Source organism: Musa acuminata, chromosome BXJ3-8, assembly GCF_036884655.1.
Source record: "Musa acuminata AAA Group cultivar baxijiao chromosome BXJ3-8, Cavendish_Baxijiao_AAA, whole genome shotgun sequence".
NCBI lineage: Eukaryota > Viridiplantae > Streptophyta > Magnoliopsida > Zingiberales > Musaceae > Musa > Musa acuminata.
This window is the reverse complement of record NC_088356.1, coordinates 48,029,174-48,052,816: the sequence shown is the minus strand read 5'-3', so window position 1 is coordinate 48,052,816 and position 23,643 is coordinate 48,029,174. Positions and strand designations below refer to the sequence as shown.

The 23,643-nt window shown below is 38.4% G+C and overlaps 3 protein-coding genes across 5 annotated transcripts; all 3 read right to left on the bottom strand.

The window, feature by feature from the left end:
* Positions 1-124: 124 nt before the first annotated feature.
* LOC103994540 (proline-rich receptor-like protein kinase PERK8) lies at positions 125-5,695 on the bottom strand. Of its 2 annotated transcripts, XM_065163048.1 has the most exons (8): positions 3,916-5,687; positions 3,328-3,738; positions 3,137-3,223; positions 2,966-3,036; positions 2,794-2,870; positions 2,524-2,671; positions 754-915; positions 125-540 (listed from the first exon to the last, which is right to left on the bottom strand). In XM_065163048.1, the coding sequence occupies exons 1-8, from the start codon at positions 4,874-4,876 to the stop codon at positions 373-375; spliced, it is 2,085 nt and encodes a 694-aa protein (XP_065019120.1). In that variant the 5' UTR covers positions 4,877-5,687; the 3' UTR covers positions 125-372. The 2 variants fall into 2 exon arrangements, with proteins under 2 accessions (XP_065019120.1, XP_065019121.1); XM_065163049.1 differs by lacking the exon at positions 754-915 and having other exon boundaries at positions 3,916-5,695.
* A 2,551-nt stretch (positions 5,696-8,246) lies between these two features.
* Positions 8,247-14,017, bottom strand: LOC103995922 (uncharacterized). Of its 2 annotated transcripts, none has more exons than XM_065162286.1 (12): positions 13,792-14,017; positions 13,298-13,532; positions 13,137-13,217; positions 12,958-13,053; positions 12,708-12,791; positions 12,557-12,626; positions 12,377-12,459; positions 10,936-11,015; positions 10,683-10,781; positions 9,262-9,358; positions 8,836-8,925; positions 8,247-8,743 (listed from the first exon to the last, which is right to left on the bottom strand). In XM_065162286.1, the coding sequence occupies exons 2-12, from the start codon at positions 13,523-13,525 to the stop codon at positions 8,705-8,707; spliced, it is 1,047 nt and encodes a 348-aa protein (XP_065018358.1). In that variant the 5' UTR covers positions 13,526-13,532; positions 13,792-14,017; the 3' UTR covers positions 8,247-8,704. The 2 variants fall into 2 exon arrangements, with proteins under 2 accessions (XP_065018358.1, XP_018685060.1); XM_018829515.2 differs by having other exon boundaries at positions 13,802-14,016.
* Positions 14,018-16,167: 2,150 nt separating this feature from the next.
* Positions 16,168-21,744, bottom strand: LOC103996464 (uncharacterized). Its single transcript, XM_009417387.3, has 11 exons — positions 21,199-21,744; positions 21,038-21,118; positions 20,859-20,954; positions 20,609-20,692; positions 20,458-20,527; positions 20,278-20,360; positions 18,856-18,935; positions 18,607-18,705; positions 17,184-17,280; positions 16,743-16,832; positions 16,168-16,653 (listed from the first exon to the last, which is right to left on the bottom strand). The coding sequence occupies exons 1-11, from the start codon at positions 21,430-21,432 to the stop codon at positions 16,615-16,617; spliced, it is 1,053 nt and encodes a 350-aa protein (XP_009415662.3). The 5' UTR covers positions 21,433-21,744; the 3' UTR covers positions 16,168-16,614.
* Between the last annotated feature and the right edge of the window lie 1,899 nt (positions 21,745-23,643).

The following is a 23,643-nucleotide window of genomic DNA, read 5'->3' as shown; positions in this document are numbered from 1 at the left end:
TCTACCATAAGGGGCACCAAGTCAGTCAATCAGAGTTTGATCCCAAAAGATGTCACACAGCCTTTATGAGGTTTTAATGCTTCAACAATAGAGAATTTGGAAGAACAGAAAGAACATGAACAGCTCAATCAAGCAATAGTTCTAAGTGATTCACCACTGGCAAATTGCCAGTTTACTGAATGCGTTCTGCCAAAAAGATCTTACAAAGACAACCTCAACGGTTCAGGAAAGGTGTAAGATTGTTTTGAACTAAACAAAGAATTGGCGAAACCAATTGTATGATTCCAATTATGAAGTGAAATTAATTACATCAAAAATTGATATAGATCATGACTGAAGGGCAAAAAAATGAATACAATGCTCATGGTCGGCTCAGTTAGTTCGACTGTAATCACTGTCATGTTCTTGGCTGGCAAATCCCATCTTCTGAAACATTCGGATTTCTTCAGACTGCTGCGACGAATCAAAGACTTCACTCTGGCCTGGTCGGACACCATTGTTTATGTCTAAATCGGCTAAGCTTTCGAGAGCTCTCACCACCTAGTACAAGAGGAAATAACATAGTAAAGAACAAATCAGTAAGAAGATCTCCTTCCGGTTCAAGTCAATGCAGTGGCGCAACTAAGCATCCGCAGTGTGAAACAAGTCAGTGGCAGGATTTGGTTTTCAAGAAAATAGTTGTTTCAAATTTTTTTTTCTTTCCGGGATATCCCTGCCAATTTAGATTATTTGGTTGTATGGTTCAGGCTTTACCTGTCCCATTCGAGGCCTCATGGTTGATGAATGACGAGTGCACGCAGCTGCTATTTCAATCATACGAAACATCTCATCTTTGTTATAGTTACCATCGAGCCTAGGATCTGGCAGATCTCCAAAATCTCTATTTTCAAGTGCTTGAATTAGCAATGGTCGAGCCTGAGATTGGGTATTGAATTCAAAACTTTTGGTTAACACTGACTTCCTTGCAATGATAAGAGATTACTTTTGGTTGCACAGCAGCAGAAACACACAATGCAAAAAAAAAGAAGGGAAAAGATACTATTAACACAGTAAAACTATTTTTTTCTAAGATATATTGCAGATTAGCATTAAGTTGTAGCAAGGAAACCTTTGAGGTTCAAATAGAATTTAGAGTTCACAGGATTATTCTAACTATAGAGAGTTATGTCACATGATGGCAAAATCCTCGAGTAAGAGAATTTCCATTGTATGAGTTAAATATATCACAAGTCTTCACCTTAAGTTTTCCCGATTAACAAGAACAGAAATTTATGCTAACACAATGCTCATTAGAAAAAAAGAAACCGTGCAGATGGTGACCCTCTCAGAATGAACACACAAATTTGTAACCTGAGTTGATTCTTGGTAGTGAAACATGTAACTAACATTACATATAATTCCACTAATCTAAAGGATGAACTGTTAGAATGTGTTCGATCTGATGACTAGGAAATGAAACTGCATAAAAGAAGCTTAGTCCATCTATAACCAGTGACAGCCAACTATAAAATTACTTTCTGTAACTCTCTGTTGAAATGAAACCATGCCAGACGCAAACTTCTATCTTCTGTCTAACCTATTCAATTATTTTTCACAGAAATGGACAATAAAGATCCTTTTTCATTATGGATTGGGCCCAAGAGCTCATATGATAACAGAATTGCTCGCTCAATATCTAATGTATGGCTTGTACCTTATTCATGTGATATGTGTGTAAGAAACTCAGCTTTTGTCATGACAATATAAAACCAGGTCCTACTTTTCCATGGTCAGATGTCGGGTACCTTATTGTATCCCCAACATAGTTCATGGAATCAACAAATTCCGACATGATACAGCCAAGTTCGACCTGATTTTGGTCAATTTCTTGATCTTATACTCAAGAATCAGTCGAATTGACCAGAATCAATTGAGCACAAATGGAGCTGACCACAATTCTAACCAATATGAAACCCTGAAAAAATAAAACGGAGGGAAACAAAAAGAGGAGAAGGATAATAAGATGGAAGTCGAGATGAAGAAATAACAAGAAGGAAACCTATTTCTGTGACTATGAAGTAAAAGAGAACATGATGTCACTACATTGCTTGTTATTCCCCAAAACTATTGCATCAGTTGCCTATCACCACCACTATAATATTCACCATCAACCTTGAGGCCCATTGACATCTTCGAAGCAGTATGTACTGCATTGTCAAATGGCATAAGCTACTTTACACAATATGCATAACAAGTTTTACTAACTCTTATTTTCTCAGGGTTTTTATATAAGCTAACAATTCAAACCAATTCTTAAATTCCTTTTCTCATTGGACTATTAGCCATTTCTTCACGAATAACAGACCAAGTTGGGATCGCATATAAATAATTACAGTTGCTTGCTTTGTAGCTCCAATCACACAAAAGCTCAATGCTTCCCACTAGTAACGATGAATGTTTATTCAAATGAGAACATTGCAAAATTTAACTAATAAGCTTTTGACATAACAGAAAATAATGAAAGGTTATAGGTATGGAACTTACCCACTCAACAAGACTCTCATCACCCACAGGTTGTGATGTATCAACAGGCTTCCGCCCTGTAATAAGTTCTAAAAGAACCACACCAAAAGAATACACATCTGAATTAGACGTCAACTTTCCACTAGTTGCATACTCTGGAGCCAGATATCTGCAAGAACAATGCATATTTTTTGGTCAAAAATCAAAAGTGTTGCGATCATTGAAGGAATTGTTCCTGGAATTTCTAGCCAATAGGTAGTAAGATATCCCGATTTGGCAAGGTTTACCTACCCGAATGTGCCCATTACACATGTGGTCACGTGTGCGTTAGCATCCACAGCCATCCTTGCAAGCCCAAAATCAGAAACCTAATATATTGATAAATCAATGACAAGCTTGACAAAATTTTAGAAAACAACAGCATCACATGTTCAGAGTAAGCATGTTATGGAATATGGATTACCTGAGCTTCAAAACTGTAATCTAATAGAATATTTGAGGACTTTATATCTCTGTGGATTATCCGTGGATGGCCTGACACAAGATTTAAGTTGATGCAGATTCCTTATTTAGTGTCTAATTATTTCAATGCAATATTATGTACAGAGCAAGAAGAAAGGAAATAAGAAATTACAATCTTCATGAAGATATGCTATTCCCCGAGCTGCCCCAACAGCAACCTTAACCCTTACAGTCCATTCCATTATCGGCATTCCTTTCCCTGCAAATGCAATTCCAACTAAGAATGCACATTGTTTTTTATGGAGATAGTTATAGATGCTTTGTGCAATTGCCAAATCCAATGTTGTAAAATATTTTTCTCACCATGAAGATGATAATAAAGAGTTCTATTGGGCACATAATCATAGACGAGCAATCTCTGATTCTCCGAAACGCAGTACCCGACAAGTGAAACCAGGTGGCGATGGTGTACACGACTGATAGTTTCGACTTCTGATTTGAATTCACGCTCCCCCTGTGCACCACCAACTTTGATCTGCTTCACAGCCACTTCTCTTCCATCCCGTAACCGTCCTTTGTATACACAACCACATCCACCTTCACCTAAAAGATTCTGAGTTGAGAAGTCATTTGTTATGATTGATAGCTCTTCCAATGTAAACCACAATTTTGTGTGTCCTAACCCTAGGTCCGATGGTGAGTAAGGGAAACCATAGCTTCCTTCGGAACCATGTCTTATGAGAGGATATGATGGAGATCTTGCACGGGATGATTCTATGAGAGGAAAAAGAAAACTAATTAGTTCAACAACTTGTCATGGCACGTAATTGAATGCTTTCTGCTAGACACTAGAAATAGATTGTAGCCAGCAATCATCTAATGCTAGAGTTTCAAATAACATGTTTGCATTAATCTTGCTGATTCTAGATAAAAAGAAACTCCAGGCCTTACCTGATGCATGTGAAGATGCTGGTGAAGCCGAAACAAGATTTCCACGATATGCAGTAGGTGCAAATGGCTTCTTATGCTTCTTCACAAGCCACACAGCTGCTCCAACAAAAGTAAGCATCACAAGACCTGCTACCACTGCAACTGTTACAACAGTTTCAGAAGTGTTCGCGGCACTCTTCAGGGCATTGCTGCTTCCATGAGAAGAACCTGTATGCTTTGAAGAATTGGATGAGCTCGGGACATTGGGCTTAATTGGAGCAGGTAAAGGTAGTGACGGTGGGCTTCTAGGGGGCATTGAAGAAGGCACAGGAGGGGTCGAATTGCTGATATATGGAGGAGGAGGAGGAGGTGGCGGGGAGGGAGCTTTAGGTGGTGGTGCCAATGGGCTTGCAGGTGCAGAATTAGGGGGAGGAGATGGTAAGGCTGGCGGTGGTGGTGGCAATGGCGGACTAGAAGGCGGGACATATGATGGCGGTGGTGGTGGCGGTGATTGGTAATAGATCGGTGACATAGGAGGGATAGCGGCTGGTGGAGGTGACAATGGCGGCGGAGGCGTAACTGCAGGAGGGGCAGCAGAAGGGGGAGGCGGATACAACTCCGGAGTTGGTGGCGGAGGCGGAGGAGAGGAGGCCGGCGGTGGCGGAGGCGACAATGGTTCAGGTGGTGGAGTATAGGCATCAACTGGAGTACTCGGTGGTTGAGAAGCAGGTGGCGGCGGTGGAGGCAGCGAAGGGGGATCGGCATTGGAAGTAGGAGGTGGGATCGAAGGTTGTGATGGATTGTAATAGTCACTAGGCTGAGACTCTGGCGGTGATACGTCAACTGGCGGTGGTGGCGGCGGCGATGAGTAATAAAAAGCTGCCATCTTTATCTTCCCCATCTTCAACAAGACATCCTCTAATCTCTTCCAGAAAAGTTCACGACGAGCATCAGCAACGCTTGCTGTCGACTTCCACGGCATCAAAATCTCTCTCTCATTGCATATCCAGAACCAGAATCAGCGAACTTCTCAAGAACTTGAACCCTTGATCCACTCCAACACCAGAGTTGAGCACTCAAGATTAATCCCACTTTTACGGATCTTCTTCAAGGAAAGACCAAAATCTCATCATAATCTTCGTCGAACTCAATAAGACAATGGATAGGATTCTCCTCCCTAAAACTCATCAAGATCCTATCTTTTGGAAACTTTTACCTACAAAGACAAGTCGTCTTACGATCACAGAATCCAATCCACGCGCGTACGAACTCCGTGAAACAAGGCAACCCGAAGAAGTCAGAACAGGACATTCGAGAACAAAGAACCAAACCAAGAAGCCACCGTCCTTCCTCAACCGCAAACGGGAGACAAACGTGACGCGACTTGGGGGAATTCCAATATCTTAGTTTGGGAAGGCTCCTCCGCATCATGAGCTAGCTGGAAACCAAGACCAAGCTTTCAAGTCATGGCGACTGCCAGCTCTCGGGGCACTGTCATTCCCAGTGAGATGAGCAAATAGAGATATCTTATTCCATCCCGGGGAAAACTTCACCAACCGGCTAGGTAAAAGCCCGCGCACTTGCTCGGGTTCGACAGTTCGAGCTCCTGGGTCAACGCAGCCCAGCCTGTCCGTGGCAAAACAAAGTCCACAAGAATCTTTCTTGGATACAAAACAAAAAAAAAAAGAAGAGGTGACAAGATTTGGATTTCACCGCACAAGATGCCACCCACGGCAAGAAGAATTTTGTGATCCAAAGTAGTGTCTTCTTCAGATCTCTTTAGACCGAGATGGATGGAGAGTCTCCACTTTTCAGCACTTCGCTGTGCGTGCAAACTGTCTGCAACCAGTGAATGACTGGAACAACAAAAATTCCATTTTGCAACCATTGCTTAGCTAGTTTGCATCTCATATATAATTCCAGGCATCAACAATGAATCAATTGATCTTACTACATATTCGAATGATTGAGTCTGACTTTTCACAACCAAATATGAATCACACGCAATTTTTTTTATTCTGAAGAGTAGGCCTACTTAGAGAAAGGGGAATGGCATTCCCAACACATTGTTCTTCGACACTTTCTTCTCCAACCCAATTAAAGCTCTGTATTACCAATCAGAATTCTCTGTCTGATGAATGTGTCCCAACAACATTCCCCATTCATTTGGGTTTGTATGAGAGGAGGCTAATTATATATCAGGGAAGATTATTAGGACAAACCTTGGCACAAATTAGTTGCAGAAACATGGATTACATCAAAACAAAAACAAGCTTGTGGACTTGCAGGTGCAGTTAGATTAATGATACATCTCACTCACGTTTTGTGGCTTGGACAAAGTCCATTCTTTCCTTTGTCGAATCCCCAGGCTTGCATGAAGGAGTCTGAAAACCTAGTGATACTTTTCCTTCTCCTTCATTTCACTCTAAGATTGAAGAAAGAAACCTGAAAGCATGAACCGTGCTCTGCTTGCTGTAAACATGATTATGATTGTTTGTAGTTGTCTTGGGGTGGTGGGAGTTTGCGGACAAGGTGGCAGACAACCAGAGCTTGAGCTCATTATCTAAAGGTGATTAGATTAATAGGAAGAGTACGCACTTCTGAACATGGATTCTTCCTTGTTCTTTCTGCACATGGAACAGCCATGTCTTGTCCCCCCCCCCCCCCCCCTGAAGTCTTCCGAGACTTTCCATCGCTTGCTTAATTATTGAGGTTGGTGAAGGCCAGAATCCCACCGTAAGCTTCGTTCTGAGGTTCCATGACAAAGGAAATGGTTCTCATGATGATGCTAAAGGAAACCATCTAAATTGATTCTTCTACAGAGTTAGGATTTTACTGTAGTATATACACTTAGGTACCAGTGAAGCTTAAGTCACTCTCTCAGCAATGTGTTTTAGCCTCTGCATGATATGAGGGCTTTGTGTCCAAGATTAGATAGAGAAACAAGTAACATTGCACCAGCCAAGACAATAGTCTACTCCCTCAGATCATCAACAATATGTGGATGTACAAGTGATTGAGAGAGGTGACATGGTGATGAGCTCACAAACAACCAGATGCAGTCTCTTTACTTGTATGGATAAGATTGCATACATTGATGTTTTCCTAACTTCTCAGTCCAACACAATGCTCTATGCGACACCAAAACTTAGATTGAATGATAAGCAGATTCAATTCTCAAGATGTTTTCCAAAAAGGTTCTCCCAATTTTGTTCTCGCATGCCAAAAAAAAAAGGAAAAACCTCCAACTTTGGAATGTTTGGTATATGTTTTTCTTAGGAATCTGCCTTCTTCCGCATGTGATGAACAGAGTCCGATCATTTATTTAACCATTCTCCCTTTTTTTTTTTTTTTAGTGTTTGATGATGATGTGTTTTTGATTGTCGGATTGGCAAAGTGATAGGGAAGATATTATCGAACAATCATCATTCGGTACGTGTCTTTCACGTGATGTCCAAATTAGAAGAAAGAGATAAAAGTTATCCCCCATCGATCTATCCTTGTGGACGTCTATATCTAAGATAGACAGTTATAAAATATTATCTTCGTCTTTTATCGTCTACGTGGATAAAAGATCAAGATGAGGTTATTAGAAGTGATTAAAGCCTATTTCCTCGAAGAATACATCTTTCATTCGCTAGCAAATATAGAAGCTCATTTTTAATATAATTAATAAATTTTTTTTTTACCATTGACGATAACACTCATCTATCTCGGATTACTAATTTGAATATCAAAAGGATCGATTCAAAAAATCTTTTCGATCTTGATTTATGTACAAGTGACATCAATCCCCTCAGACACTCAATATTTTCGCCTCAAGGGCACTTCAAAATATCCTATGCATATACTCACACGAATCCGAATCACGTGACTCAAATGTCAATAGCATCTTCCAATAACATAAAGAATGTTGAGATTAATTTTGAACACATTACGATTAATAAAGGTTTATGTATAAAAATTAAGATAGATTTACCCAATTGGCGCCCATCCGTTTTATTTGTATGTAATTTGATCCAGATATCTTTTTTAATCAATTTATTCCTTAAAAAGACTGTCTATTCAATCATTAACATAGAGAAATTAAGTGCATCCATGGATAAGATCATAGAGAGTATGAATACTCATGTTGGAATACCATCGAGCATTTTTGGTCAGAAGTGTAATACACATTGGCTCCGTTTTTCTTTTAATTGAAAAACGGCAATCTTTGTAGGAAAAAAATTATTTTAATTTGTTGTTTTTAGAAGTGTAATGCCTGCCATTTACGCATTAAACTGCAGACCGTGGTCATGCGTGATGACACAGTGCACTCTTGCTTGTAATATCATGTCCCATGGAAAAGCATATCAATAAAGCATTTAACAATGGTATTAAAACATGCATATAGCATCAACAATTTTGTTCTAATCTGATTGCAGTATGCATATCCTTTTAGCTCAATTTGACATTCTCCAACTCCCAAGCAGGACTTTGCTCTCAAGCAGATTAAGAGAGAGGTAATGTCCTTCCCTTCCAGCAAAGGGACAGCCACTCTTTATCAAAGAGGCTTTTGACCAATCTCAGCCAAATGCTCTACCAAACAAATGGCCCAGAAACCATTGTCATTGGACTACAAGATAATTAACTTATTTCTTGATGCAGAGAAATCCTGCCCACACTTGATCGAACCTCCACATACAGTGGGGAAAGAAACGACTACAATTAAAATCAATAACAAATGTGGTTTGGCATGTTTGTAGAAGAGTAAAAAAGCTCAATTCCCATAATAAAATGGGAGGTCTTCTTCTGAAGCAAAATCTCTGGCTTACAAGAAAAACCTCCTGCGGCTCGTGTCCATCTCCGGCTAGAATCAAATGCAACGCATGGTAAATTTGATGGAAAAAACAAAAAATCCCAGAACATGGTAAATTCTATACCAAGATCACGAAAGAGTACCTTGTGGACCCACTCATACTCTCCACCCTTTGAATCAAATGTTCCATGTTGCAGGTTCCTCAATTTAAGTGTAAAGCGAGGGCCACACTCCTGCATTTTCAAAAAGAATAAAATGTGAACAAAATACCATGTCAGATTGTCAAATCAAATAATCCATCTCCCAGGTCAAAATTCAACAGCTGTTGAGTGTGGTCAGATAACTAAGCAGTAAAATTTACAGGAATACTCCAGGTACAGAGAAATAGTGTTGCTAGTGTAACAGAAAGGGGAATAAACTATAAAGATCAGACCATAACATAAAACAGTCTTCAAACATTTAAAAATTGGGTGAGAAAGCATCATGGAGTGTGTGTGTCTGGTCCAAGTAATAAATATTGTAAAGCATATCATCAAATGACAAAGTGCGACACTCTTGTTAAACAGTACCTGAAGCCGTACAATCACTTTCTCTTGAGTTATATTCTTGCTCTTGGCAGCCTTGTCCTTGGAGTCATCTTTTTTCTCTTTGGATTCAAATATATACCTAATAATTGCAGAGAAAATGAGACATAATCCCAGATGGCATAAATAATTAAAGGGTTTTCGTACAAGTCTACCCAAACAAAAGAAGAAACACTAAGTATATGTTGAGATCAGTTCATGGTACCAACATTAAGTATGTGCCTGTGTAAAGAACCTTAAAAAACATAATGGAAAAAAAAGAAGAGAATCTAAACTTTTAAAAGACTATTTAGCATTCCTCCTTGATGTTCATTTGACTAGTAGAATTCACATCGCACAGCTGAAAAAACTAGAGACAAAATTCTACAGGAGGGAGGATCTCCCATCCAAGAAGAACATTCATGATAAGATGAAGCCCTTATCTTCTCCAATATTAGAAGTGTTTCATCCTACTTCGGAGCCATCTTTCCACAATGTTATACAATTTGTTACATCCATAATTCCATCAGCAATTTCAACATCTACATTATCTATTTCAGTTTCTATGAAACTTGGGAAAACCACAATGGTTACTACTTTTTTCTTTGTTTTCAGGATCATTTTTATAGTCAGTTTCTAGATATTACTGATTAGAGCATATACATTATTATTCAGTGATACTTCTGACCACTAGAACTCTGTTTAGCTTCCCACAGGAAGCTTTACAGAAATCTCAGTTTTCATATTGTTCGGAAAAAGTAGTTTTCATTATGATAAATAATTAGTCGGCGATATATATCACCACAGGTGTTCCGGCAATAGATCTAACAGTTGTTGGAGCCACATTGGAATCAGACTCGAGATCTAATAGCTCTTAATTTTAAAGATGACAAACAGCTTTCCTCAAATAGCACAGATATTTCAAAGATAAACTGATATTTGCTACCCATCTAAGAAACCAGCCACAGACATCTGGACCAATATTCTCCACTGTTCCCAACTCAATCTAGGTGACCATCTCTGGTTTCCTAAACATGTCCATGTTTTCCTCGACCAACACCTTGAACAATAGCAGCTAAAATTAATTCTTAAGCTAGCACCAAATGACCTTTAACAGTCCAAGACCTCTAAATAGGCCCATTATTTCACTCTACCAGCACAAAGAATACACTAGACAATAAGAACCTGAGCAAAAATTGCAAAGGACATTTAAACAAAGTATGTCTAGAGGCACTTGAAGAAATTCAAACAGTTACTAAGAATATACTGCCAGTGTTCAAAGCAAGTCCTTGAGAGCAAAAAATGGTTCAATGATGAGACATAGAAGAGCTACTATTGATATGGCTTGAGGAAACTTCCAGGTTCTGCATAAGATCCTCAACATATTTTGTAATAACAAGTATAAGTAGTCAACAAAATAGATATACCTGTGATGTCTAAAAAAAATGAAGTCTCGCTGGTTATGGAATGTTACAACTCGACGACCACGAAAGTTGGGGTCTTGAGGGAATAGTGATTGTATCATCCTAAAAAGAGTCAAAATCAAATAATCAATAGAGGTAGCAGAAATATAAGTTTGATAAAGAAGGGAAAAAAACAAGAAGAGGAAAACAAATCCTTATACTATAAAAGGAGAAATGAGAGTATCATTTGACATCTTGAATTAAGTAAAACGTTAACCTTCCAACACGATGACCAAGACGTGTGGTGAAGTTGTTCAGTACTAACTCCGGCTTATGGTCTGTAGGATTTCCATGATTCTGGTTGCCAAAATAAATCCATAGTTAAAGGGATGTGTATGATGTATATGAAACTGAAAACCAATATTTTAAATGATGTAGCAAAACTGTTGAAAATGAATGTTTATAAAGCATTAAACTTCCAGATATTTATAAATTAGACATCTATACTGTAATGCTTGCACATATACTGATAAATTAATAAGAAATCAATTTATGGTATGGGCTACTCTGCACTAAAAGTCATTCGATTGAGAATATTTGTTAGAGCCTTCTGTGGATGCTTAGGGTTGGTAGGTGATCAAGACAATGAACAAGCTAGAGCATCAGCATGTCACAGATGCAGCAATCATCAAGACATTTTATAAGTATCACAAGGGCAAGAAATTCACAGATGCAACTTTCATATTATTGGTCCATACATAATATAAAATTGCCACAATTCAAATCGAAAAAAATTCATTCCTCCGACCGTCGTACTATAACAACTATATCAAAAGTACAACTTAGAGATGTGGCAATAGTCATATATTGTAACTGATTTGCAGTAAAATGCAGAACAAGAGCTATATTTCCAAATCGACATACATGAACAATGACAATGAGGAACAAGGTCAAGCAAAATTTACTATTATACTACTGATTTGCCTTACTTGAGAAGGCATTCTAGTAATGTTCTAGAATGATACTGCTAAGCAGCATATATCAACGAGGGATCCATGCCAAGCCAAAACAATGCAGGTAAGCCATCAGCATGGCATGAACCCCATTTTACGAACAGCTTGACTTGAAACTCAAATCAATATTCAGGAGATTTTTGAGACAGTTTAAGGATCTCCAAGGGGCTCAAAGGCACCATACTAGATCTAGTTTGTATTACTATTTGTTAAGTTTATTAATGAATTTTTTATTATTGCTTTATTCCAAAGGATCTTAAACTTTCTTTAATGCATTTTTAAATTTTTTGAACTACTATGCAGCTGGGATATTATGATACAAGTAATGCTTATCAGGTTCAGAAGCTAAGATTATGTGTGAAGCTATAAGGATGACGTTGTGGTTTATTTATCCTCTCCAAGACAGGTAATCATACAATATCATAACCTTCCGTAATTATTTAAGAAATAAAAAACTTAAATGATCTGTGAGTACTTGACAACATTGTACTCTATAAGTATACTAATCCAGGATGCATTTCTAAGATGTCCCCATGTTTCAAAAGCGCGAGTGAAAATATGAGTTCATATTGCCAGTGAAATAAACCATGCCAACTCGTACATACTATAGTTACTAAATGAATGTATGGAAGCAAGAAGAGAAACTCCAAAGTATGATGGAACTCAGCTATTTTTCATGCATTTTTCAAGTGCAAGTGAATGTACCTTAATATCCTTCCGCAAGACTAATTTAGATAGTTTGAAATGTGCCGTAGGTCCATCAGGCAAGTTTATGATCAACAGAGCATCTAAAAAAACAGGTATTTAAAGACAGAATTACAGATGTAAAAACAAACAACAATCAATGACAAAACAAGAGTCACTATCTCCCCTGTTGCTTCTAACCTGGTTCCCTTCGATTTGAATGGACCACGACAACTGAAGTGAAGTCTTTGTTCTTTGCATATTCAACAATCTGCAATAAGAGAAACAATCATCATAATAAAGGCTCAGCAAAATAAGAAACCAGAATTTTGGTTCATCACAAATGCTTCACCTTCTTCAGTTCATAGGTTCCTCTCTTATGGTAATGAGCATTTGGAATCACAGACAATAACTCTTGAATGAAGGCAGGACCTCTCTGCATGCATTTTCAAAATGGTAAGAATTCAGTGGTGGCCTTAGTTCCTAGTAAATATGGATTCCATGAATCCTAAAAAATATTTAAAGATAGGGCAAGAAGGACACACAAATAAACAACGAAAGAAAAGGTAAAAGTGATGGAAAGACGAACACTAAAAACGTACTGTGGAATTGAAACGATTTGTGGTGATTAGTATCTTTGGCGTCACTTCTTGTTTCAGGACTTGGCTAAATTCATCGGCATCATTCCCTGCAAATAACTGGACTAGCCATTATCAGGAATAACTGACCAACATCTAGTAGAAAGCAAGAGAAGAACACAGAAACTGAACAGCATGCTCACCTCTTCATCATCAGGTCGACAGACCGTCTCATCGACCTCCCTGGTGTTCTCGATCGTCCGCGGCACCTTCTTCTCTGGAGGCTATGCATCATGAAACATGATTCATAACCCGAAAAGCGAAAGCCAAGCAAAAGGTGGAGATCAAGGGGGAAAGAACTTGCCTCCTCGCCGAGGTCGAGGGCTCGCTTGATGGCGGCCTCTCGTGCCTTGGCCTGCTTCCGCTTCTCGATCTTCTTCTCGCGCTTGAGCTTGGCATGGACGGCACTCCTCTTCTCCTTGTTCTTGATCATCGAGGGAAGAGTCGTCCCCTTCTTCTTCTTATCCCGTGTTTCCTGCTCGTCCACGTCACACCCTTCCGCCTTCTCCCTCTTCCCCCCGCCGCCGCCCATCCTTGTACTTCAAAGGAGAAGAATCGAAGGAGACGCACACGTGAGGTGGCAGCGTAATATAATAAAAAGAAAACGGACCATCATTAAGATTCTCAAAATGAAACGTGGATCAGCAAAACGTTTCTCCTTTTGCTCAAGGTTCTTCCAAACAGAACAGAAGTCGAACACATAGTAGGCATCAACTACATCCTCCCTCTTTCGGCAGCAACGCAAACGGGACGCGCAGCAAAAGGAGCGGAAGAAGATGGAAGAGGAGGAGGACGAACAAAACAATACTTCTCTTGACGGTCGCTTGCTTCGTTCGCGGAAGAGATGGAAACCTGTCGACGCCTCAACGGCGTTTGGGCGAAGCGGAGTCGGGGAGTCGACACGGTATGAGATCGAGACAAAGCCGAACTCCCGGTTGGGTTATTAAAGTATAGCTCACATCCGAACCGAACCGAAGCGAGCCGAAGTCACCTTCCTCATGAACCGGACCACTTTCGACCAAAACCCGGCTGAGTTCGTCGTCGATTTCGTAATCAAATTGTATATAGAGTAAACCACCACGAGAGAGTAAGTATGCTTCTACCAAGTTTGCAACTCTTGTCAAGTTCCATTCGTCATCTTGCTCGGATCGGGAAGACGATGGAAATGTGAATCGTGGGTCCTCATATATCCCAATGGCAACAGGAGTCTCAGCGGCAGCTGCACTCCTCCATGAGGAGGAAGCCCAGTGTGACCCACATTCACGGCCTGAACTCCTTTAAAGGGCTAAAAGGCAGCGACAGGGTGTCTGTCGTTCCTCGGCCTCCGCCGTGCACCGCCCGATCCTTCGCCGCGGTTCTGCCGCCGGGACTGCTTTCTTTTGGGGAGTACTTACAGAGGCATCAAGTTAGAGTCCAAGGAAACATGCATGACATGCCAGTATAGTTATCAGAATCGGACCAGAGCCAAGCCGGATGTCACCAATTGATTTGCTGGACCACTGATTCAAGCCAATGCGTATACATCGACTTCGAAATAATATGGAAACAGAAACACAACAAGTAGAACCGAGACAATTACTTTTCTCTTCTTTTCTTAAATTCCTTTCGAAACTGTCCTACTTAAGACATGGATTTTAGAAGTAGCTTATAAAAACCTTCAAAACATGTTTTGAAGAAACAAAAGTATATCCTCAAGCTATCAAAAACACAAAATATTGTTTCCATATAATAATCATATAACTAAAATAATCTTAGTTATAGGTTGCTTAAGAGACACATCGAAAGGAGTTGTATTGTTATGGGTAATGATGGAAGTGTGACAATCCTATCAAGGGCGTTCACTTTGATGGAAGTATTATGTTTTCTATTCTTTACAATGATAAATACTTTTTTGAAAAATTTAAGATTTTTGTTTTCTATTCTTTTACGTTGTCTCTAAATTTTCCGACACTATGACGATGAGTTATATTGGTATGGATAATTATGGGCAATGATAGCATTGTGAAAGGTGATGTGGTAGCAAGCCCTACCTGCATGATATGAGGGCTTTGTGTCCAAGATTAGATAGAGAAATAAGTAACATTGCACCAGCCAAGACAATAGTCTACTCCCTCAGATCATCAACAATATGTGGATGTACAAGTGATTGAGAGAGGTGACATGGTGATGAGCTCACAAACAACCAGATGCAGTCTCTTTACTTGTATGGATAAGATTGTATACATTGATGTTTTCCTAACTTCTCAGTCCAACACAATGCTCTATGTGACACCAAAGCTTAGATTGAATGATAAGCAGATTCAATTCTCAGGATGTTTTCCAAAAAGGTTCTCCCAATTTTGTTCTCGCAAGCCAAAAAAAAAAAATGGAAAAACCTCCAACTTTGGAATGTTTGGTATATGTTCTTGTTAGGTATCTGCCTTCTTCCGCTTGTGAAGAACAGAGTCCGATCATTTATTTAACCATTCTCCTTTTCTGTTTTTTAGTGTTTGATGTTGATGATGTGCTTTTGATTGTCGGATTGACGAAGTGATAGAAAAAATGTGATAGAAAAAATATTATCATTTATCTAAGATTGACAATTTTAAAATATTATTTTCATCTTTTATCGTTTACGTGGATAAAAAAATCAAGATAAAATTATTAGAAGCGATTAAGAATATATCATTCATTTTTAATATAATTAATGAATCACTATTTTTAACCATTCACGACTCAAATGTCAATAGGATCATCAAGTGACACAAAGATTGTTGAGATTGATTTTGAACACATTACAATAAATAAATGTTTATGTAATTTGAACCAGATATCTTTTTTTTAATCAATTTATTCCTTAAAAAGCCTGTCTATTCAATCATTGACATACAGAAATTAAGTGCATCCATGGATTAGATCTTAGGGTATGAATACTGATGTTGCAAAACCATCGAGCATTTTTGGTCAGAAGTGTAATACACATAGGCACCGTTATTCTTTGATCAAAGGGGATCATCATCTCATCTTAATTGAAAAACAGCAATCTCTGTAGGAAAAAATTGTTTTAATTTGTTGTTTAATAAAAATAAATGCAACCTGTATGACTGCCATTTACGCATTAAACTGCAGAAAGTGGCCAAGATTGATGACACAATGCCCTCTTGCTTGTAATAACATGTCCCATGGAAAAGCATATAAATAAAGCATTTAACAATGGTATTAAAACATACATATAACATCAACAATTTCGTTCATATCTGATTGCAGTATGCATATCCTTTTAGCTCAGTTTGACATTCTCCTACGACTCCCAAGCAGGTCTTTGCCCTTAAGCAGATTAAGAGAGAGGTCATGTCCTTCCCTTCCAGCAAAGGGACAGCCACTCTTTATCAGAGGCTTTTGACCAATCTTAACCAAATGCTCTACGAAACAAAAGGCCCAGAAACCATTGTAATTGGCCTGCAAGCTAATTAACTTGTTTCTTGATGCAGAGAAATCCTGCCTACACTTGATCAAACCCTCCACATACAGTGGGGAAAGAAACGACTACAATTAAAATCAATATCAAATGTGGTTCGGCATGTTTGTAGAAGAGTTCCCATAATAAAATGGGAGGTCTTCTTCTGAAGCAAAATCTCTGGCTTACAAGAAAAACCTCCTGCGGCTCGTGTCCATCTCCGGCTAGAATCAAATGCAACGCATGGTAAATTTGATGGAAAAAGCAAATCGGAGAACATGGTAAATTCTACACCAAGATCACAAAAGAGTACCTTGTGAACCCACTCATACTCTCCACCCTTTGAATCAAATGTTCCATGTTGCAGGTTCCTCAATTTAAGTGTAAAGCGAGGGCCACACTCCTGCATTTTCAAAAAGAATAAGATGTGAACAAAATGTCATGGCCAATACATGACAAAATACCATGCCAGATTGTCAAATCAAACAATCCATCTCCCAGGTCACAATTCAACAGCAGTTGAGTGTGGTCAGATAACTAAGCAGTAAAGTTTACAGGAATACTCCAGGTACAGAGAAATTGTGTTGCTAGTGTAACAAAAAGGGGAATAAAGATCAGACCATAACATAAAACAGTCTTCAAACATTTAAAAATTGGGTGAGAAAGCATCATGGTGTGTGTGTCTGGTCCAAGTAATAAATATTGTATAGCATATCATCAAATGACAAAGTGCCACACTCATGTTAAACAGTACCTGAAGCCGTACAATTACTTTCTCTTGAGTTATATTCTTGCTCTTCGCAGCCTTGTCCTTGGAGTCATCTTTTTTCTCTTTGGATTCAAATATATACCTAATAATTGCAGAGAAAATGAGACATAATTCCAGATGGCATAAATAATTAAAGGGTTTTCGTACAAGTCTACCCAAACAAAAGAAGAAACACTAAGTATAGGTTGAGATCGGTTCATGGTACCAACATTAAGTATGTGCCTGCGTAAAGAACCTTAAAAAACATAATGGAAAAAAGAAGAAGAGAATCTCAACTTTTAAAAGACTATTTAGCATTCCTCCTTGATGTTCATTTGACTAGTAGAATTCACATCGCACAGCTGAACAAACTAGAGACAAAATTCTACCGGAGGGAGGATCTCCCATCCAAGAAGAACATTCATGATAAGATGACGCCCTTATCTTCTCCAATATTGGAAGTGTTTCATCCTACTTCGGAGCCATCTTTACACAATGTTATACAATTTGTTACATCCATAATTCCACCAGCAATTTCAACATCTACATTATTTATTTCAGTTTCTATGAAACTTGGGAAAACCACAATGGTTACTACTTTTTTCTTTGTTTTCAGAATCATTTTTATAGTCAGTTTCAAGATATTACTGATTAGAGCATATACATCATAATTCAGTGATACTTATGACCACTAGAACTCTGTTTAGCTTCCCACAGGAAGCTTTACAGAAATCTCAGTTTTCATATTGTTCGGAAAAAGTAGTTTTCATTACGATAAATAATTAGTCGGCGATATATATCACCACAGGTGTGCCGGCAATAGATCTAACAGTTGTTGGAGCCACATTGGAATCAGACTCGAGATCTAATAGCTCTTAATTTTAAAGATGACAAACAGCTTTACTCAAATAGCTTGGATATTTCAAAAACATACTGATATTTGCTACCCATCTAAGAGACCAGCCACAGACATCTGGACCAATATTCTCGACTGTTCCCAACTCAATCTAGGTGACCATCTCTGGTTTCCTAAACATGTCCATGTTTTCCTCGACCAACACCTTGAACAATAGTAGCTCAAATTAATTCCTAAGCTAGCACCAAATGACCTTTAACGGTCCAAGACCTCTAAATAGGCCCATTATTTCACTCTACCAGCACAAAGAATACAGTAGACAATAAGAACCTGAGCAAAAATTGCAAAGGACATTTAAACAAAGTATGTCTAGAGGCACTTGAAGAAATTCAAACAGTTACTAAGAATATACTGCCAGTGTTCAAAGCAAGTCCTTGAAAGCTAAAAAAAGGTTCAATGATGTGACATAGAAGAGATACTATTGATATGGCTTGAGAAAACTTCGAGGTTCTGCATAAGATCCTCAACATATTATGTAATAACAAATATAAGTAGTCAACAAAATAGATATACCTGTGATGTCTAAAAAAAATGAAGTCTCGCTGGTTATGGAATGTTACAACTCGACGACCACGAAAGTTGGGGTCTTGAGGGAATAGTGATTGTATCATCCTAAAAAGAGTCAAATTCAAATAATCAATAGAGGTAGCAGAAATATAAGTTTGATAAAGAAGGAAAAAAACAAGAGGAAAACAAATCCTTATACTATAAAAGGAGAAATGAGAGTATCATTTGACATCTTGAATTAAGTAAAACTTTAACCTTCCAACACGATGACCAAGACGTGTGGTGAAGTTGTTCAGTACTAACTCCGGCTTATGGTCTGTAGGATTTCCATGATTCTGGTAGCCAAAATAAACCCATAGTTAAAAGGATGTGTATGATGTATATGAAACTAAAAACCAATATTTTAAATGATGTAGCAAAACGGTTGAAAATGAATGTTTATAAAGCATTAAACTTCCAGATAGTTATAAATTAGACATATATAATGTAATGCTTGCACATATAATGATAAATTAATAAGAAATCAATTTATGGTATGGGCTACTCTGCACTAAAAGTCATTCGATTGAGAATATTTGTTAGAGCCTTCTGTGGATGCTTAGGATTGGTAGGTGATCGAGACAATGAACAAGCTAGAGCGTCAGCATGCCACAGATGCAGCAATCATCAAGACATTTTACAAGTATCACAAGGGCAAAAAAATCACAGATGCAACTTTCATATTATTGGTCCATACATAATATAAAATTGCCACAATTCAAATCGACAAAAATTCATTCCTCCGACCATAGTACTATAACAACTATATCAAAAGTACAACTTAGAGATGTGGCAATAGTCATATATTGTAACTGATTTGCTATATTTCCAAATTGACATACATGAACGATGACAATGAGGAACAAGGCCAAGCAAAATTTACTATTATACTACTGATTTGCCTTACTTGAGAAGACATTCTAGTAATGTCCTAGAATGATACTGCTAAGCAGCATATATCAACGAGGGATCCATGCCAAGCCAAAACAATGCAGGTACATCATCTGCATGGCATGAACCCCATTTTACGAACAGCTTGACTTGAAACTCAAATCAATATTCAGGAGATTTTTGAGACAGTTTAAGGATCTCCAAGGGGCTCAAAGGCACCATACTAGATCGAGTTTGATTACTATTTATTAAGTTTATTAATGAAATTTTTTATTATTGCTTTATTCCAAAGGATCTTAAACCCTTTTTTTAATGCATTTTTCAATTTTTTGAACTACTATGCAGCTGGGATAATATGATACAAGTAATGCTTATCAGGTTCAGAAGCTAAGATTATGTGTGAAGCTATAAGGATGACGCTATGGTTTATTTATCCTCTCCAAGACAGGCAATCATACAATATCATAAACTTCGGTAATTATTTAAGAAATATAAAATTTAAATGATCTGTGAATACTTGACAACATTGTGCTCTATAAGTATAATAATCCAGGATGCATTTCTAAGATGTCCCCATGTTTCAAAAGCGCAAGTAAAAATTTGAGTTCATATTGCCAGTGAAATAAACCATGTCAACTCGTACATACTCTAGTTACTAAATGAATGTATGGAAGCAAGAAGAGAAACTCCAAAGTATGATGGAACTCAGCTATTTTTCATGCATTTTTCAAGTGCAAGTGAATGTACCTTAATATCCTTCCGCAAGACTAATTTAGATAGTTTGAAATGTGCCGTAGGTCCATCAGGCAAGTTTATGATCAACAGAGCATCTAAAAAAACAGGTATTTAAAGACAGAATTACAGATGTAAAAACAAACAACAATCAATGACAAAACAAGAGTCACTATCTCCCCTGTTGCTTCTAACCTGGTTCCCTTCGATTTGAATGGACCACTACAACTGAAGTGAAGTCTTTGTTCTTTGCATATTCAACAACCTGCAATAAGAGAAACAATCATCATAATAAAGGCTCAGCAAAATAAGAAACCCGAATTTTGGTTCATCACAAATGCTTCACCTTCTTCAGTTCATAGGTTCCTCTCTTATGGTAATGAGCATTTGGAATCACAGACAATAACTCTTGAATGAAGGCAGGACCTCTCTGCATGCATTTTCAAAATGGTAAGAATTCAGTGGTGGCCTTAGTTCCTAGTAAATATGGATTCCATGAATCCTAAAAAATATTTAAAGATAGGGCAAGAAGGACACACAAATAAACAACGAAAGAAAAGGTAAAAGTGATGGAAAGACGAACACTAAAAACGTACTGTGGAATTGAAACGATTTGTGGTGATTAGTATCTTTGGCGTCACTTCTTGTTTCAGGACTTGGCTAAATTCATCGGCATCATTCCCTGCAAATAACTGGACTAGCCATTATCAGGAATAACTGACCAACATCTAGTAGAAAGCAAGAGAAGAAAACAGAAACTGAACAGCACGCTCACCTCTTCATCATCAGGTCGACAGACCGTCTCATCGACCTCCCTGGTGTTCTCGATCGTCCGCGGCACCTTCTTCTCCGGAGGCTATTGATCAAGAAACAAGATTCATAACCCGAAAAGCAAAAGCCAAGCAAAATGTGGAGATCAAGGGGGAAAGAACTTGCCTCCTCGCCGAGGTCAAGGGCTCGCTTGACGGCAGCCTCTCGTTCCTTGGCCTGCTTCCGCTTCTCGATCTTCTTCTCACGCTTGAGCTTGGCATGGACGGCACTCCTCTTCTCCTTATTCTTGATCATCGAGGGAAGCGTCGTCCCCTTCTTCGTCTTCTTCTTTTCCCGTGTTTCATGCTCGTCTACGTCACTCCCTTCCGCCTTCTCCCTCTTCCCCCCGCCGCCGCCCATCCTTAGAAGAAACGAAGGAGATGCACACGCGCGGCGGCAGCGAAGAGGACCGGAAGAGGAGGAGGGGGTGCACACGCGCGGCAGCAGGGAAGAGAACCGGAAGAGGAGGAGGGGGTGCACACACGCGGAGGGAAGAGAACCGGAAGAGGATGAGAGGGTGCACACGCGTGGCGGCAGGGAAGAGAACCGGAAGAACGCCCGGCGGCAGGGAAGAGGACCGGAAGAGGAGTAGGGGGTGCACACGCGCGGCGGCAGCGGAGAGCACCGGAAGAGAAGGGGTATAGGGTTTTGATGATAGCGGTAAGGGTTTCCTTAAGCAAGGACCGGATCTAGAATCCGGATCACGGTTCGGTCGAATGAAATTTATCATAACGGGCCCATTAAAATGCTGTCCATTCCGTCGACGGATCGTTGGCGGCCCGTGAAGAGGATCTATCCTCCGTCAGTAACAGTGTATTAGAAATCATCAGTCGATGGGAGGAAAACAATGATGTCCTTGATCTTAATTTGACTCAAGTACTTGCAGAACTATTGTATTAACAGACTCTCCATCCTTATATCTTTACTTAATGACTGATGAGAAATTAAATTCATAAAAATAAGTTATATCAACTTAATTCCGATCACATGCAAGGTCTTATTGCCTCCCAAAGCTGGATTTTAGGCCACAAATCATTCCAAATTCGATATTATTTGGATTCATATTAAAGTTAATTATAATTTTAGATTAATACACAAAACTTGAGCAGCATAAAATATCCAAAAATAAGGAAAAAAAATCTCATCTTCCTCCTCTATCCTGAGATTCTATTTAATTGAATAAGATATATTAAAGTTAGGATTATATTTGGTTATCGATTAATAAAAGGAAGTTCATTTATGATATGATTATTTAAGTGATATATTGATCGGAGGGACTTTCCAAATTACTTATCATAGATTTTCTATTCTCCCTTATAAATAATCAAGATATCAATGAGATTCAATATGATATTATATGATACAATACGAAGTAATATTATAAATATATTATCAACTTCCTTCGATTATTATTCTATCGTTCATAGTAGCCTTATGAAAGATAGGAAAAAAGAAGTTAACGAGTATGACTATTTTTCGTATATCGATGATGTTATGTTCTATGAATCAAATTATAAAGTGCATTCTATGAATTAAACAAATAAATATATTTTGAATAGCAACGAAATACATGCACCTCTATTTTTTGATCTCTACATATTTGATTTCATATTAAATTTACTTAGTATAATAGTATAATTTTAATTCTATGATTATAATTAGTATCAGCATCCTTTGTTTTGTGCTATCGATATATTTTTCTATCTTATATGTTCTATCATTGATATCATAGGATAGGACATTATAGAGAGTTGTAGGTGGTAACGTGGATCGTTGTTGACGATATCACAAGGAGTCGCAATCGTAGAACCTCAATTGCTAGCATGATGGTTTTTCAATTGTCAAGAATGATGGTAGAGTCATGGCGATGTGTGTTGCATGCTAATCATAGGTATCATACAAGCCAATCATGTGAGTAATATCACGTGTAACATAACACGCAGTCTTTTTGCTCATTATTATTATGATATTTTCTCACTTTACATTGCTTGATGCATAAGTATATTATGATATCAATGGATCTGTGTAATGAGAATCGGATCGTGATGAGATCACGATAATGAGATCAATTCACATTTAAACATAGAACCTAAATAATCTTAGTCATGTGTTACTCGAGAGACACATCGAGATAATCAGACATACTTGTGTGCCATATTTTTGTCCATATGATAGAAGCGGCTAATCTCATAGCTGCTCGTATAGGGACACTAGAGATACAATACAGGTGCTCATTGTGGAATGAGTTCACTAATTGATCCGCTTACGGAATGTTGAATGGTTGATAATGCCTTATTGCCAGTTAGTGATTCCGTAGTCCTAATGGTGTATCTAGTACTTAGACTTAAGATACCAAGGATGTCCTATATGAGTGCTCCACTCTTTGATATCATATTTATAGGTTTGGATGTCTCAAATCTAGCACAGTCGATCATCGAGAGTGGTAGCCGACTTTACAAGGGCTCTTGAGTATTGATAAAGGATCATCCACTCTCGGTGTCATGAGAGGAATATCTCATATATTCTTACTCAAACAAATCCCTGACTAGGGTCATTCGGATTAAGAAAAAA

What these genes read in the sequence shown, in the direction of transcription:
- LOC103994540 (XM_065163048.1), bottom strand. Translation starts at nt 4,876, where the DNA reads ATGCCGTGGAAGTCGACAGCAAGCGTTGCTGATGCTCGTCGTGAACTT. An exon ending in TCTTTATTATCATCTTCATG is followed by an intron (nt 3,224 to 3,327) that starts GTGAGAAAAATA and finishes TTGCATTTGCAG; the next exon opens with GGAAAGGAATGCCGATAATG. An exon ending in TGAGGCCTCGAATGGGACAG is followed by an intron (nt 541 to 753) that starts GTAAAGCCTGAA and finishes CTCTTGTACTAG; the next exon opens with GTGGTGAGAGCTCTCGAAAG.
- LOC103995922 (XM_065162286.1), bottom strand. Translation starts at nt 13,525, where the DNA reads ATGGGCGGCGGCGGGGGGAAGAGGGAGAAGGCGGAAGGGTGTGACGTG. An exon ending in GAACCTATGAACTGAAGAAG is followed by an intron (nt 12,627 to 12,707) that starts GTGAAGCATTTG and finishes CTCTTATTGCAG; the next exon opens with ATTGTTGAATATGCAAAGAA. An exon ending in TTCAAATCGAAGGGAACCAG is followed by an intron (nt 12,460 to 12,556) that starts GTTAGAAGCAAC and finishes CTGTTTTTTTAG; the next exon opens with ATGCTCTGTTGATCATAAAC.
- LOC103996464 (XM_009417387.3), bottom strand. Translation starts at nt 21,432, where the DNA reads ATGGGCGGCGGCGGGGGGAAGAGGGAGAAGGCGGAAGGGAGTGACGTA. An exon ending in ATTTTTTTTAGACATCACAG is followed by an intron (nt 17,281 to 18,606) that starts GTATATCTATTT and finishes TGCAATTATTAG; the next exon opens with GTATATATTTGAATCCAAAG. An exon ending in AAGTAATTGTACGGCTTCAG is followed by an intron (nt 16,833 to 17,183) that starts GTACTGTTTAAC and finishes TTGAAAATGCAG; the next exon opens with GAGTGTGGCCCTCGCTTTAC.